At 41.9% G+C, this 14,601-nt stretch overlaps 1 protein-coding gene across 1 annotated transcript in view; it reads left to right on the top strand.

Moving 5' to 3' along the window:
- Positions 1–2,642: 2,642 nt before the first annotated feature.
- Positions 2,643–14,601, top strand: part of LOC148759207 (uncharacterized) — a 33,461-nt gene continuing 21,502 nt past the window's right edge. Inside the window, exons 1-2 of the mRNA XM_088793433.1 lie at positions 2,643–3,416; positions 8,679–8,798. Coding sequence (XP_088649559.1) covers positions 8,769–8,798 — 30 coding nt within the window. The 5' untranslated portion in view covers positions 2,643–3,416; positions 8,679–8,768. The remainder of the gene's footprint in view (positions 3,417–8,678; positions 8,799–14,601) is intronic.

Here is a 14,601-nt window from a genome sequence, read left to right as displayed (position 1 = left end):
GAAGCAGGAACCACGCTATCCGCAACCTGCCATCCACATATCTCTGCCAAACAATCTCACTTGCTAGCAATCCTCTTCTCTGCAATCTGCAATCCACACTACATCTGTGGGGACAGAGCCAGGAGTGCAGTTTCCAGGCTCTCGGCCTCACATGGAAAGGTGCTGGCTCAGGTAGTAAATGGCCATCAACTGTGATTGCATGGCCATCAGCTGTGGCTAGTTGGCCATCAGCTGTACCCAGTGAGCCATTGGCCACTAATATAACTGCTGTGGCTACGCTAGCAGCAAATGGGGGCTAGCAAGAAGATGGTGGCTGAAGGAGCAAGAGCGGATTGCAGTTAGCACGGCAGATTGCAGCTAGCAAGAGGAAGTCGGTCAGTAGGCAGAAAAGCGGACAGCAGGTTGCACGTCGTGTGAATCAAGCCACCAGAGACTATAGTGGTATGACTCCCCTACCTGTGGCTCCGTGGGTGTTCTTTTTTGGCATAGCCACTTCCTGCGTTCTTATGTGGGGAGCGGGAGCAGAGACCCTGCAGGCTGCCCCGCACGACAACATCCCTTAGAATTTTCATCAGTGAGAAATGCCTGGTGGTGAATCTCTGTTTTTATTTTGTCTGAGTGTTGGCACATATTTTCACTTCGTAGAGAATTCCACGTTGGTACTTAGTGTCTTTGATGATATGGAAGATGACATTCTGTTGCACTTTGGCTTCCATAATTGCTGTTGAGTAATTGGTTCTCCAACTGTTCGTTTTTTGAACATAATCTATTCCACACCCTGCCCCTGTCCCCACAATCTTTGGTTGCTTTTAAGGTTTTATTCTTTGCTTTGGTTCATGAATCAGGAACAAAGTAATATTCAGAGATTGGAGCTATTGTAGTGCCAGGCCATTGGGATTCATGCCCTGACAAGTTTGCAATGGCCTATTTGTGCCCCGTGATCGTGGAGACTTTTGTTTTCTTTCTGACCTCCCATGACCCCTGCAAACGCTTTCCGTCTTAGGCTGTGTATTTTGACCTTGGTGACCACTGTAATTCCTGGCCACACTGAGCCCGGGGAAGTGGTGGTCATTATGCAGCCAGATGCTGTGACACGTGCTGGTCTTTCCTGCTGGTGTTCGTTCACGGTGCCCAGAGGGCTGGCTTTAGAATTTGGATGACTGCAGTTTTATCTTGAACTGCACTCCTGTTTAACAAGCTTCACTGGGTCTCTGCAGACGGTGTGCCATCGGGGCCTAGGTAACAAGTGCAGCCGGAGCATGGATTCACTTATAAGGACAGGAGGATAATTATTGCTGCTTTTACAATCTGAATTTTCAACCACGTGTGCAGGCCAGACATTTAGTGCAATAAATTCCGTGAGTGAGGCAAACAACTAGTGTATAAGTTAGCTTTAAACTGTGAATACAGGTTGTTCCCTTTTGGTGGTGTTTTGAACTGAAAGAACACGCAAGGGGGCAATGTCTGGAGGGGCCGACCCATGGGTATATCAACAGGCTTTTAAGAGTCACTCCCCACTTTGTAGTTTCAAGTTGGCTCTAGATTTGTTTATTTAGATACACACTGATCATTGATGTGACATCTGAGACTGAAAGTATGGCTTTGACCATAGAAAGGTAGTAGAATTTTATTAACAACAAAGAAAAAGATCTGAGCCTTATTATGAAAACAAAAAGCACACATTTTCTTGGTTTGAAGGATAATAGAAAATCACCTCAATGAAGCTTCCATAGCCCGATGCCCCCAAAAGCAATTCAGAAAGCCCATGCCTGGAGGGTTCATCCTCAAGGAATCAGCTGTTCTTAGGAGGACACACTAAAAGTGTGCTTCAGCCTTGTTATAAGAATAGGTGCAATAGAATAATAACAGAGTAAAGAAATTCAGGTTGATTTCGCTGGAGGAAGTGAAAGGTTTCCTCATGATAATGGTTGAAATTTGGAGGGTCAGACTCAATAGATGTGAGAGGGAATTGAGCTCCATAGGTCAGGGGAGTGAGATGTGGGTGGTCTACCTGCTGTCACAGAGGGTTTCAGGAAAGGGGTGGTGCTTTCATTGTTACTAGATCAGAAAGGTGACTGGGCCCCAGCAAGTTAGAGGGGAGGAGAGGCAGGATGCCTGCTGAGTGGAGTTCCAATTCTCCTCTCCCCAACTCCCTGACAACCTTTAATACTCTTTTTTTCTGCAGAAGATTTGTCTCTTCTGGACATTTCACGTATATGGAACCATACAGGGTGTGGCTTTTTATGACTAGATGATTTCCCTTAGCATCGTGTTTTCAATTTGTATCCTTATTGTAATGTGTAGCATTACAGATTCCTTAGAACAGCTGAATAATATTCCACTGTGTGCATATACTGCATTTGTCTATCCATTTGTCAGTTGATGGGCATGGATTGTTTTTCCATTTGGGCACTATGACACATAATGATGGTATGAACATGGGCGTGAGATGCTAATTGATGTTCAGGGTCGTGATCATAGACCCCAAACAAGCGTCTTGGTTGACCAGCACACTAGTAAAGTGTGTGTGTGTTTGTGTGTGTGTGTGTGTGTGTGTGTGTATGTGTGTGTGTGTGTGTATATATACATATATATATATAAATAATACTTCTGAGTCTCTATTATGTCCTTTGATTACACTAAATACTGGGTTTTGGAACATAATTATGATTGGGATAACCATACTAGGAGTTGGGGATTGTTTGTTTTTCTAAAAATGTGTAAGTGTGGAAAACAATTGTCATGCAGTTGTTTTGAATCAAAACTTGTTTGAATCATAAAGCTCCTGAGCTGCTTAGCAGTGAACACACACAGTTGCAAGGCCCTGAACTGCACCCACTCCTGGCTGCAGCTGCCATAGGGATGCAGACATGGACAGTTCATCTGATTGAAACTGGCACGATGAGAAGTCCAGGAGAATGGTTTTAGACTCTTAAGTTAGCATTTGGGACTTTAATTTCTTTGGATTGATAATGCACTAATTAGTACGGAAGGACAGTTCTTATAACAAATATTTCTTCACTATGGTAAATGTATATACCACAGTTGTATGCTGGTGACACCTCATTGAGTAATCTTTTGAGGATGTTAGAGAAACAGAGACCCTCATTGGGAATACATTTTTTAAAAGTAGCACAAGATAACTCGTCTATTCAGAAGGAAGGGCAGACATACAGGAAATGGTCGTTATATTATCACTTATCTTCCAAGACAGAAAGTTTTGTTTGCTGTTGGATTTATTAAGCAGCTAGATTACAGAAACATTAAAATGTCAAATAAAAAATCCCTGTTTTTTCTCCCTTAGCTGAATCTTTGCTGCTGCTATTGCCAGTGTGTGCCGATGGTGCTTAGAATGTGGCCCTTCAGTGTTTTCTCCTTGGGCCAAGGTGGAGGATAAACTTGGCAGCTCTTCCAGGGTAGGTTTTGCACTCTGTACCTCCAAGAAGCTGGGAAACAGGCTGGCAACCTAGTATGCCCTTTCTGTTCCCTGAGCTGCCCACACTAAGTGGGGATTTCCAGAATTCCCCCCATTTGCTGCTGCTGTGCATATGTTCTGCAAAGTGAGTTAGTTTTTCATTCCTGGTGTAGTAACTTAATTTGATGCAAGGTTTGTGATAGGAGATTGGACCTGTTTCTAGCTTCAGCATGGAAGACCTGCTCCTCACTCCTCTCTCTCTCTCTCTCTCTCTCTCTCTCACTCTCTCTCTCTCTCTTTCTTTCTAGAGTGGTCTGACTCCTTTTATTTATATTCACACAAAATAGGGTCTTAAGCAGGTCAGCATTCAAAAATTATGTGGTTAAGAATTAAACCAAACCAACCCAGAAAGTCCTAAAACTATAAATGACATTTGAGATACAGAGAATAAGGCAGAAATGGAATAGCAGATTTTGATCCAGAACACACACAAACCTTCCAGTAAACTGGAAGGGCAGGACCCAGCAGCATAGGCTGGAAACAGTGCCAGCTGAAGTTTTGTGCCACCTTTCTAGCCAGGTTCCTAGACGAGCTGGAGAGGTGAGTCCCTACCTTCCCCCAGAGAACTCTAGAGAACACTTGTTTCTACCTTCCCAACCCCGGGCAAAGCCCCCCCACTCACCTGTGTCTCCTTTTTCAATTCACTTAACTCACTTGTGATTTCAAGAATCTCTACTAACATGGCCATGTAGTATCTAGTTTTATAAATATTTCAGCCTCTTCTTTAAAAATGTGCCTGACATATTCAGTCAATGAATGGCACCATGCCAGGTACTGAGGAAGAAGAATGGCACACATATTAAATGTGAGATCTAGATTTTTGAAGAAAGAGAAAAATTCTATGATAAAATCCTATCTAAGCCATCCAATTCTGGCAGTTTGGGGAAGCTCACCTAATTTTCTTTTTCTTTTTTTAAAAATAATTTTTAAAAAATTTTTTGTTTTATTGGGTAATATTGGGGAACAGTGTGTTTCTCCAGGGCCCATCAGTTCCAAGTGATTGTCCTTCAATCTAGTTGTGGAGGGTGCAGTTCAGCTCCAAGTCCAGTGGCTGTTTCATTGCAGGGGGTGCAGCCACCATCCCATGCGGGAATGGAACCAGCAATCTTGTTGTTGAGAGCTCACTCTCTAACCAACTGAGCCATCCAGCCGCCCCTCTGGAGGAAGCTCAGTGCAGCTCATTGTCTTCAATCTAGTTGTGGAGGGCACAACTCACTGGCGCGTGTGGGAATCGAACCGGCAACCGTGTTGTTCAGAGCTTGTGCTCTAACCAGCTGAGCCATCTGCCTCCACCACATAATTTTCTTTTTCTTTTTTCAAAAACGATCACATAAAATGATGCACAATCAGGGCGCGACATTCTGCCTGGCATATGGTGAGTGGACAACAAATGGTGGCTTCTATGGTTATTACTCTTTTATTTTGCTCAGCCACATACAATCATTGCACAGTATTTTACCCTTATCTACTGTAATACGTTCTCACTCTCTCATTTTCTCTTCCTTCCCTGACTCTCTCCTTCTTCATCTTTTTCTCTCTGTCCTTGTTGTGGCCAACTCCACAACCATCCTCCAAGTCCTCTCCTACTTTTATTGCCATCCTTTCAATCAATAATTTCCTCAGGCAATTAGTGCCAACGGGTATGTTTATTTTTAATTCCTGTAGAGTAAGGAAGTGTTTCCTATTAAATGTAGATGTACATTATCAAGTTTAAATATAAATCATTAAATCACTATATCAATTTAGACTAAGAGGTCTGGTCTGACAGTATGAATGCATATCACCCAAATATCATCGCTTATGGGGAGATTCCTCTAATCTTCAAGAACTGATCTGCCTGTGGTGTAGCCGACTGAGTCTAGAACGTAGAGAAAGGACTGCTTCTGCTTCCATGGCAGCATTTTGTAATCACAGCAAGGATGCATATGACTCAGCTCTTGGCATTTTCCTTCAGTCTCCTCTACAAAATGTGGGCCATTTGGGTGGCATCTTGGCTCCTGTTGATCTCATTTCTTTGATCAATCCAGAAATTTCTGGTAAGAAGGCGTTTGACACCTCCTCCTACAGCACTGTTTTCTGGAAGTGAACCTGCACTTACACGGTCTCAAAACTCAAGTGACATCCTGTTTCTGGGGCTCTGGAGCATCTCTCAAAGACATTTGCTGTTAATGCCTCAAAAGATGATTTAGAGCTCATTTTCCATGAAAGTATTCCTTAGCACCGGAAATTAAGGTCTGCCTCCGATTCGAAAATCAAATTATAACCACAGAAACATTTTTTTCAGGAAATTGGAATTTCCTGGTTGAAAGGAGTCTGATGTCAAGGAATTATCTGCACATTAACAGTATTTTAAGGGAGGAACAAGGAGGCTCCACATGGTTGTTGCAGAACATAGGGTAACAGTTATTCCAACTGGGCCTGGTTCGGCCATGAGTCTTTAATGTGTGTTAAAAAAATGTGAGATAAAGTTTTTATTTTTAATTCTCCATAACTACAAGATGGCCTCAGTTTCCCATTTTTAAAAATTTGTCACATTGCTTTTTCAACTTTGACATTTTCTCTTTTTAAGATTACAAGCTGTAGGGTGAGAGTTGGTTATAACCTTCCCTCAAATATGGAGTCACACTCTATAAAACTAGGGTCACTGCATTAAATAATAACCCACAAGTGGAATAAGTTTTCTGATTTGCATTACTTGTACAAAGGCTTCAATTTGGGAGGCATGACGCTAACGAATAAAGTGGATGCTGCAGTAATTTTACTCACGAATGTTCGATTACAGGGTAAGTTTCAAATTCAGAACCACATATAGTGGCCCTTTGATTAACCTTTTCTCACAAAGACTCCTCAGATTTCTTTTTTTGTGAAAAGGAAAGAGCAACACGACTCCAGTTATTCACAGGCCACGCAGTAAGAAACAATAAATACTAGGAATTTATTGGCAAGCTTTGGATCAGGCTTTATGTGTTTGTTAGCAGATTTCGAATGCATTTCTGAAATTGGATGGCCAAGGCCAATTATCAAAACAGATTGCATCTCACTGCCCTCCTGCTGGCTTTTCTAGTTATCCTACAAATGGAATTTAGATTTCTCCAATTGACTACAAAATAGCATTTGGCCAAATATTTATGATCACATTTTCTGTGGTCTGGTTTTAAAACAAATCAAAATTGTGAAATCCTTTTGTGTCAGTTTTGTCATTCTGAAACTGACCCCTGATAGTGAGTTTGGGACAATGCCTGAAAATGATGAGATGACATCAGATTAAGCATGTTTGTTATAATGTTATTTTTCTGCTTAATTTACAGGTGTTAGAATATGTGGTCCAAAGGACTTAGAAATGCATTTCTCATTCAGCTGAATAATCCACAGGTGGCCTGGCTTCCAGGGCTGCTGGATTCTGGCCCCCACCTGCTGGACTCCTCCCACTATATCAAGTCTCTCCTTCCGTCCTTCCCAGCTTAGACAGGTCTTTTCCTCAACGGCCAATCCCTCCACTTGTGTTTTGGATCCCATCTTCCTGTTCTTTCTCTAGGTCTTTACAGTAGCAACAGCCTGTTCTCTATTTCGTAACTTTAGTCTGTACTTCCAACTGAATCCTCGCTTTAGCTTTTAAATATGTTCAAGAGTCTCCCATTAAAAGTGAGTATTCTTGGCGCTCTCACACTGCCCCCGCTACCCTACTATATCCCTCCCCTCCACCTCCAAACTCCTTCAAAACTTATTAGGACTCACAGCATCCACTGCCTCACCACCCACTTACTGCCTAACCCGTTTCCATCTCGCCTCCGCCTATTGTCAACACCTTTCAGTGAAGTCACCAGTTACGTCCCTGCAGTAAAATCCAGTGCACACTGTCCAGGCCTCATTCTCCTTGAGGTCTTAGCATCATTCAGGGCAGCGGGTCACTGGCTTCCTTTCGAACCATTCTCTCTTTCCTTGCCTTCTATGACCCAGCCCTCACCTTGTTTCCTCACTTCCTCTCTGGCTACCTCTCGGTCCCATCTGCAGACGTGTATCCCGCTTCCCAGCCACTGAATTTACTCTTTGCTCTGGTTTATCTCACCTATGCCCAAAGTTTAAATTATCACCTATGTGAAGTTGAGTCATAAATAGATGTCTCCGTTTTAATCCTCTGAGTCCTTCCTGATCTATAGATCCAGTTAGTTTCTTGACATGTGCACTTGGCTGTCTCAGAGATTCCTTCAGCTCAGCAGTTCTCAAACTTGTTCATCTACCTCCAAACCCAGTCCTATTTCTATGTTCCATTTTCGTTAATGGGCACCACCATTCACCAGGCCCTGCTACCTTACCTCTCACCCAATCCATCACGGAATTCTGGCTATGTCTTACGTCCGGACTCTCTTCTGAATTCTTCGCTTCCCTCGGTTTCCACCCTAGTCTAAGATAGCAACGTCTCTCATGTGGTATATTGCATTAGCCTGAAAACTGGCTTTGCTGCCTCCAGGATGATCTCTACTGGGCAGAATAACCCTTTCAAATGCTAATCTGATCGTGCCATCCCCTAGATAAGACATTTCAGAAATTGCCCTCTACACATAGGAGAAAGACTAAAATTCGAACTGTGAGTGACCCGGGCCTGCGTGATCTGGCTTCCATCTCAGATGCTGGCTTTCCCAGCACCACCTCCCGCACCTTTCTTTCTATGCTCCCACCTCTTTGGCCTTTTTCAGGCTGTGCCATTCTCTCTTGTCACAGAACCTTCTCCCATGCTATTCCTTCTGTCTGGATCATGCTCCTACCCCTCTACTACTTACACAGTTGGCTGCTGTCTTCCTACAATAAAAGCTTAAGCTTCACGTCCTCATGGCACCCGTTCTGACTTCTCTTGCTTCTCTCCTTCTTGGCACTGATCATGGTTATAATTTTTCATTTGCTTGTTATGATTGGTGAATGTCTGTCTTTCCTGCTAGACTCAATTCCACAAGGTCATGAATTACGTCTGTTTTTATTAATTTTTACGCCTCTAGTCCCAAGCAGAAAAACACAATAGTAACTGAAGAGATATGTGTAAGAGGAGAGATTCCTTACATGGCCCTATAACATTTTTCTATCTACAAGGAAACTGTGTGTAATTACTGTTAGATTTGGGATGTCTTGAGAGTCCGGTGAAGTGGCCAGCAGAAAGCTTCATGGTACACGTGAGAGGGCATGTAACAGGCTATTGTGTGTGTTCTTTCAGGGGAGGCTGTGCGTACAAAAAACTAATTTCCCAGAAGAAATAGATTGTCGCCTTCACTTTATTTCCTCTATAGATGAAGAATAACAATGAATGGAAAAAGTTAATTCAGGACAACTTCAGGTAAGGTCCATACTATGCCAAGAACAGAGAGAGTATATTACAGGACAGTCAATATTATCCAAGGTTGGCTTTGGAGAAATGCAGTGGGTGTTGTTCCCTACACAACGGGAAGCATAGAGAACGAAGTTTCAAGAAATATTACCAGAAGGAAAATCCTTGTGTTCCTAAGAGTTGGTCCCACCTTTTCTCCTGAGGCGGAGCATTTATTGTGTCCTACTGTCCAGCCCTAACCCATGGGACTTGAGAGAGGTCACACTATCCATGTCCCAGGAAGAAATTCCATGTGATCCATGCCAGTCATTGTGATCCAGTTTATCGTGTCAGTTACTGAATCAGATGTGGGCATTTTCACCCAGAGAAATGTCAGAAGTCTTCTGAGTCCCTTTTTTGATTTTTTAATTAAAATGTATTGGGATGCCAATGGTTAGTAAAAGTACATAGGTTTCAAGTACAATTCTGTCCTACAATATACTCGTGTCACATTGTGTGTCCACCACCCAGAGTCGGTTGTCCTTCCATTACCATATATTTGACCCTGCTTACACTCATCTACCACCTCTCTCCCTCCTTACCCTCTTGTAACCACTAAACTATTGTCTGTGTCTATGAGTTTTTGTTTCTTTGTCTTGTTTCTTTGTTTCTTTAGTTTTATATCCCACATATCAGTGAAATGAAATAGTTCTCGACTTTTTCTCTGTAATTTATTTCGCTTAGCATAAGAATCTCAAGATCCCTCCATGTTGTCACAAATGGCACTATTTCCTCGTTTCTTACGGCCCAATAGTATTCCATTGTGTATATATATCACAACTTCTTTATCCAATCATCTATCGAAGGACACTTTGGGTGTTTCCATGTCTTGGCCACCATAAATAAAGCAGCAATGAACACCAGAGCACGTATTTCACTCTTTGTAGAGGCACATGGGATAATAGTCCTTCTCCTCCCCTCCATGCTGTTGTATCTGACTGCTCTGGCAAGTGTTACACCCGCTTGTGACAATGAGGAGAACTGGCCTGCAAAAGAGTGACATGCTGAGGATGGCTGAGAGGGAAGACAGAGCACAGGGGTGGCAGGCTAACCGTCCCCATTGCGGGGTGGGTGGGCACGCACAATCTGCTGGACACACAGATACAAGTTCATGTGTGTGGGTGTGCACAAGAGAACTTTGTTCTGTGCTTCAGTTTCCTTCTACTTTTTATTTATGTATAAATGAATAATCTCCATCATGGAACAGTCTTGTAGCACTGTATTTCAGGAATAAGAGTGGCGGTCAATCACTTTCATCAATTTCATTTACAGGTGAAAGAAAGATTGTGGCGTAGAAATCACTGAAAATTCCCTCAGCCTGTCTCATGGTCTTCTGGGTCTGTAAAAAGAGAATTACTGTTTATCCCATGAGAGTCATTTCAGGATGACTACACCTGTCTCACCTGGCTCATTTTGCTTTTCCAATATTCTCGTTCAGGAGTCATTTACCATATTTTCCTCGGACATTTTCTTGTCTGCTACGCTCAAATGAGGCTTTACCTGTTTTCGTAAACAATTTTACCACCAAAGCACCTGTATAATTTGTTTGGCAATCTTGAATCTTGGCCTATGATGTCCAAGCAAGGAAACCCATCTCTTAATCATATGTTAGATTTCCCCGCGTGATTAGCTGTCCTCCTCTGCCTCTGAAGTTCAGAGTTCCTAGAGATACCAGTAAATCCTCCCCCTGGAAGGGCAGGTTCTATGTAAGTTGGTCACACCTGGAGACAAGTTATATGATGGAAGGAAATCACATTTATTGAGCACATACATGTAGTAGGTACTGAATTAGGCCCTAAATTTCTGTTATTTCATTTAATTCTCATAACTCTGTGAAGTATGAATTTTCCACAGTTTACAGAAGGGGAAACAGAATACGATTGAATGATTTGCCCAAGGCCACACAGTTAGAAAATGGTGGACGCAGACTATGAGTACAAACCTCTATAACAACAAAGTCCATACACTTTTACCTAGAGCAGGGCAAGAAATTAATTCCTCTGAATGAGGACTGGTATATATCAGCCATGCTGATGAGGCAAGGGTGACTTCAGTGATATCAGTGCAGGTGTGAAAGGAACACCGCGGGGATGAGCAAAACAGTCCTTTCAGAAACAAGAGACAATACGGGAAAGGTAGGACTCCAAACTTCCACAGCAGTGATGTCTGATAGAACTGTTTGTGGTGATGGAAACGTCCTATGTCAGCCCTGTCCCACCTGGCAGCCTCTCACCACATTAGCTATGCAGCAAGTACAGTGTGCGGGGGGTGGGGTTTATGGCGAGACTTTGTCAGCCCTTCCTAACCGCGTGGATTCCTTTTCCCTCTTGTTTACCCGATGAGCAGGGGTCGCTCTACCAGTTGTTAGTTTTCTTTCTCAGAGTAAATTGTTCCTTATACAGCTGTAAATGTGGTGTGTATGTGGGGGGAGATGAGTTCAGGATATTCCTACGTGGCCGTCTTAAACCAGAACCCAGTCCAGCAATTTCGAAATGTCATTGCCCTGCTTTCTGGCCTCCATAGTGTCTGACGAGCAACATGCTGTGCATCTCATTGCAGATCCTTTGTACTGACTGGTTTTTTGTTTCTTTGTTTGCTGCTTTCCAGATTGTTTGTCCGTGGCTTTCAAGAGTTTGGTGATGTGTGTATGAACCTCTTTGATTTATAATTTTTGGAGTTCATTAAGCTTCTAGAATATGTAGATCTGCATCTTTTCTCAAATTTAGAAAGTTTTCAGCTATGGTTTCTTTAAATATTCTTTATGCTTTCTTTTCTGCTTTTACTTTTATTAGCATTTATTTGATGCTGAACTCATTCCCGGGCCATAAGTTTTAGTTTCTTCACTTTCTTCTCAGAGATCTTTTCCTTCTGTGCAACCTCCTCTTCTGGTTTAGGAACAATAACAATCTGCTCTTTCTCAGTTAGGATCATCTGTGTGTTGCAGGGAGAGCTCCTGTATGGGTTAATACCCCCCTGAGCTCTGTAAGTTCTGGGCTGCATCTTGAGAGCTTTGTTCACCCGGATGTGTTCAATGACCAGAGAGTCTACATCTGAACCCTTAAGTTCAGCATTGCTCTCTGCATTTTTAAGCATGTGCAGTGAAAATTCTGCTCTCTTTTTGGGTTGGACTGTGTGTCCAACCCTATTGTTTGGCCTGGGCACACCTCCTAACTCCACCGTTATAACGACGGGACAGCACACATTGCTTTTGTAATGTGACATCCTTTAGATACTTGGTGACTTTTCAGATATGCACACCCTTGTTGGCCTGGGCAGTTTCACGAGTGTTCTTAAAATGAACAGGTAGATGCGAACCTCTTGATTTACATGATTTTGTGGGGTTCTCTGAGTCAAGCGAGTAGTGAACCATTTTCAGAGGTGACCTCAGGCTGCTTACGGGAAGAACTCTTTATGGGTTTTTTTGTTTGTTTGTTTGTTTGTTTTTTTCTGCCTTCTCTTCTTCTGGGATTCCCACTGTATGTTGGTTTGGTTGAACTCTCGGGCTCTGTGTATTTTCTTCATCCTTTTGCGTTTTAGCTCTTCCAACTGAATAATTTCTTTAGGTCTATTTTCCAGGTTACAGATTCTTTATTCTGTTTATACAATTCTGCTATTGAAATCCTGTAGGGAGCATTTTAATTATTATACTTCTCATCACTAGGATTCGTATTTGGCTCTTTTTAATAATTTCTGTCTCTTGATTGATATTTTCTGTTTGTTCACACATTATTCTTATGACTTCCTTTAACTATTTCAACATATTTGAGATACATGATTAAAAATCTTTCTCTAGTAATTCCAATCAGTGTGCTTCCTCAGAGACAATGACAGTTAACTTTAATTTTTGTGTGAATGGGCCAAATTTCTTTTCCATGCTTTGTAATTTTTCATTGAAAACTAGACATCCTGAATATTATCATGTAGTCTTTTCAATCAAGGTTTTCTCCCTCCTTAGGGTTTCTGTTGCTTGTAGGTTGTAGCTGCTTGTTTAATGAACTTTAGCAACAATTTTACAGGTCTGTATTCTTTATCATTTGTGATCTCTTAAGTCTCTGTACCTGTAGCTCCTGTTCAGCTAGTGTTTGACCTAAATTTTCTTGAACATTAGAAACAAAAAATAAAAAGAAAAAGAGAGAGAGAGAGAGAGAGAGAGAGAGAGAGAGAGAGAGAGAGAGAGAGATTTAATTATATTTTTAAAATCCTAAATTTTTCTGGCTTTGCAAATCTGGGGCACTCCTTCAGTGTGTAGCCAGGCCATTTATACGTCCTCCTTAGCCTTTAATTCCTGCTACACTGAGCCCTGAGATCAGCCAATGGTGAAAGCTTAGAGTTTTCTTGTGTCTTTCCTGAGCAGGCATTCTGCCTTGAGGATGTGTGTGTCTAAGTTTCCAGCACACATGAGTGCCTTTGAATACCTCAATTTTACAAAGACACTCCCTCTCTAGCTCTTCACCCATGGCTTTCACTGGTCTATTGTGTGCCTCAATCTATAATGTTTTGTCCTTACTGGCTGTGGGTTGTCAGTTTGCCTTCCATTGCTTTTGTTGACTTCCTGCCTTTTTTCACCATGAGTGAGTTCTGAAGTATTCAAAAGGGGGCAGTGCTTTGTGTCAGTCTTCTACCTTTCAGACAGGTTAGAACATACAAATAACTCTTTGTGAACAAGGTCTGTTCTGTGCCCTCTGAAACACAGCCCCGCGTCCCACATCAGGAATACAGGCCCCCTTCTGGAAGACCACGACCAGCACTGTACTTACCAGGCAGAGGGTTGAAACAAAGGCAAATGAAAATGCCACAAAACATTCTATCATTTTAAGTTGCTTATTTTTCCGCCCAGGTTTAGTGTTCACTTTGTTGATGTAAAGCTTGGCTTGTTTTCTAGAGTTCTGTCAGTGTTGATTTTGACCATTTTATGTAATTTTTTAAAGTTTCTGTGGTGAAGCAAGCTCTACGATTAGCCTCTTCTCTTTTGTGCGCTGATGTGAACCCAGATATATTTTTCAGTGTTCTGTGAGTTACATCCAGGGCCCCAAACCAACAAATTCCACAACCAAAGTAAATTGCTTCGTTGCAATAAATCTTGATTATAATGAAGACTTTCTTAAACTCCAGCATCAGTTTATAAAAGTTTAAGATAAAAAGTAACTAAGATAAATTTTGAAATCTGAAAGATTAATGAGGACCACAGTTGTCTATGACATGTTCATTCTCATTCCATCTTTCAAATTTCTGTACTTTGTGATGTAAATTTTTCAGAGAACGGAGAGACTAAAATATATGATTGGCTGTTTTGACATGACTTGACTAGTTGAGGTGTTGACTTTCTCTAAATGACCTATATTTCAATGTTCAGTAGACAATGGGAGAAAAGATTTGAAGGTGGAACACCATAGGAGTTCAGTGAATAGACTTGCAGATGTTCCAGTTACCAAGAAGGCAATCGTTTAAGCAGTTTATCAGAATGACCGAAAAGAGTCTAAAAACCTTAGATTTCCTGGAACCCAGCAGTCTAGATTCTGATTTAATAGGTTTGTAGTGAAGCTGCAGAACCTTGTGACTAAAAATTTGCTGATATAATTCCAGTGCTCAAGTTGATTTGGACATCACTGGCAGCAAAATGGCCAATTTCCTGAATTTTCAATTCACATAGTATGGAAGGCCTCAATTAGAATTATTATACTTAGAAAACCATCTATATGCTTGGTGAGGAATTCACGTCTCCCTTGAAAAGGATCATGAGCAAGGAGTAGTTTACTGTATATTTGAGAGGCGC

The sequence above is a fragment of the Rhinolophus sinicus genome, chromosome 1 (genome assembly GCF_057876585.1).
Source record: "Rhinolophus sinicus isolate RSI-liver-muscle chromosome 1, RSI-T2T, whole genome shotgun sequence".
NCBI classification, from domain to species: Eukaryota; Metazoa; Chordata; class Mammalia; order Chiroptera; family Rhinolophidae; genus Rhinolophus; species Rhinolophus sinicus.
Note: the sequence above shows the minus strand (reverse complement) of the source record. Positions and strands in the feature narration are given on the sequence as shown.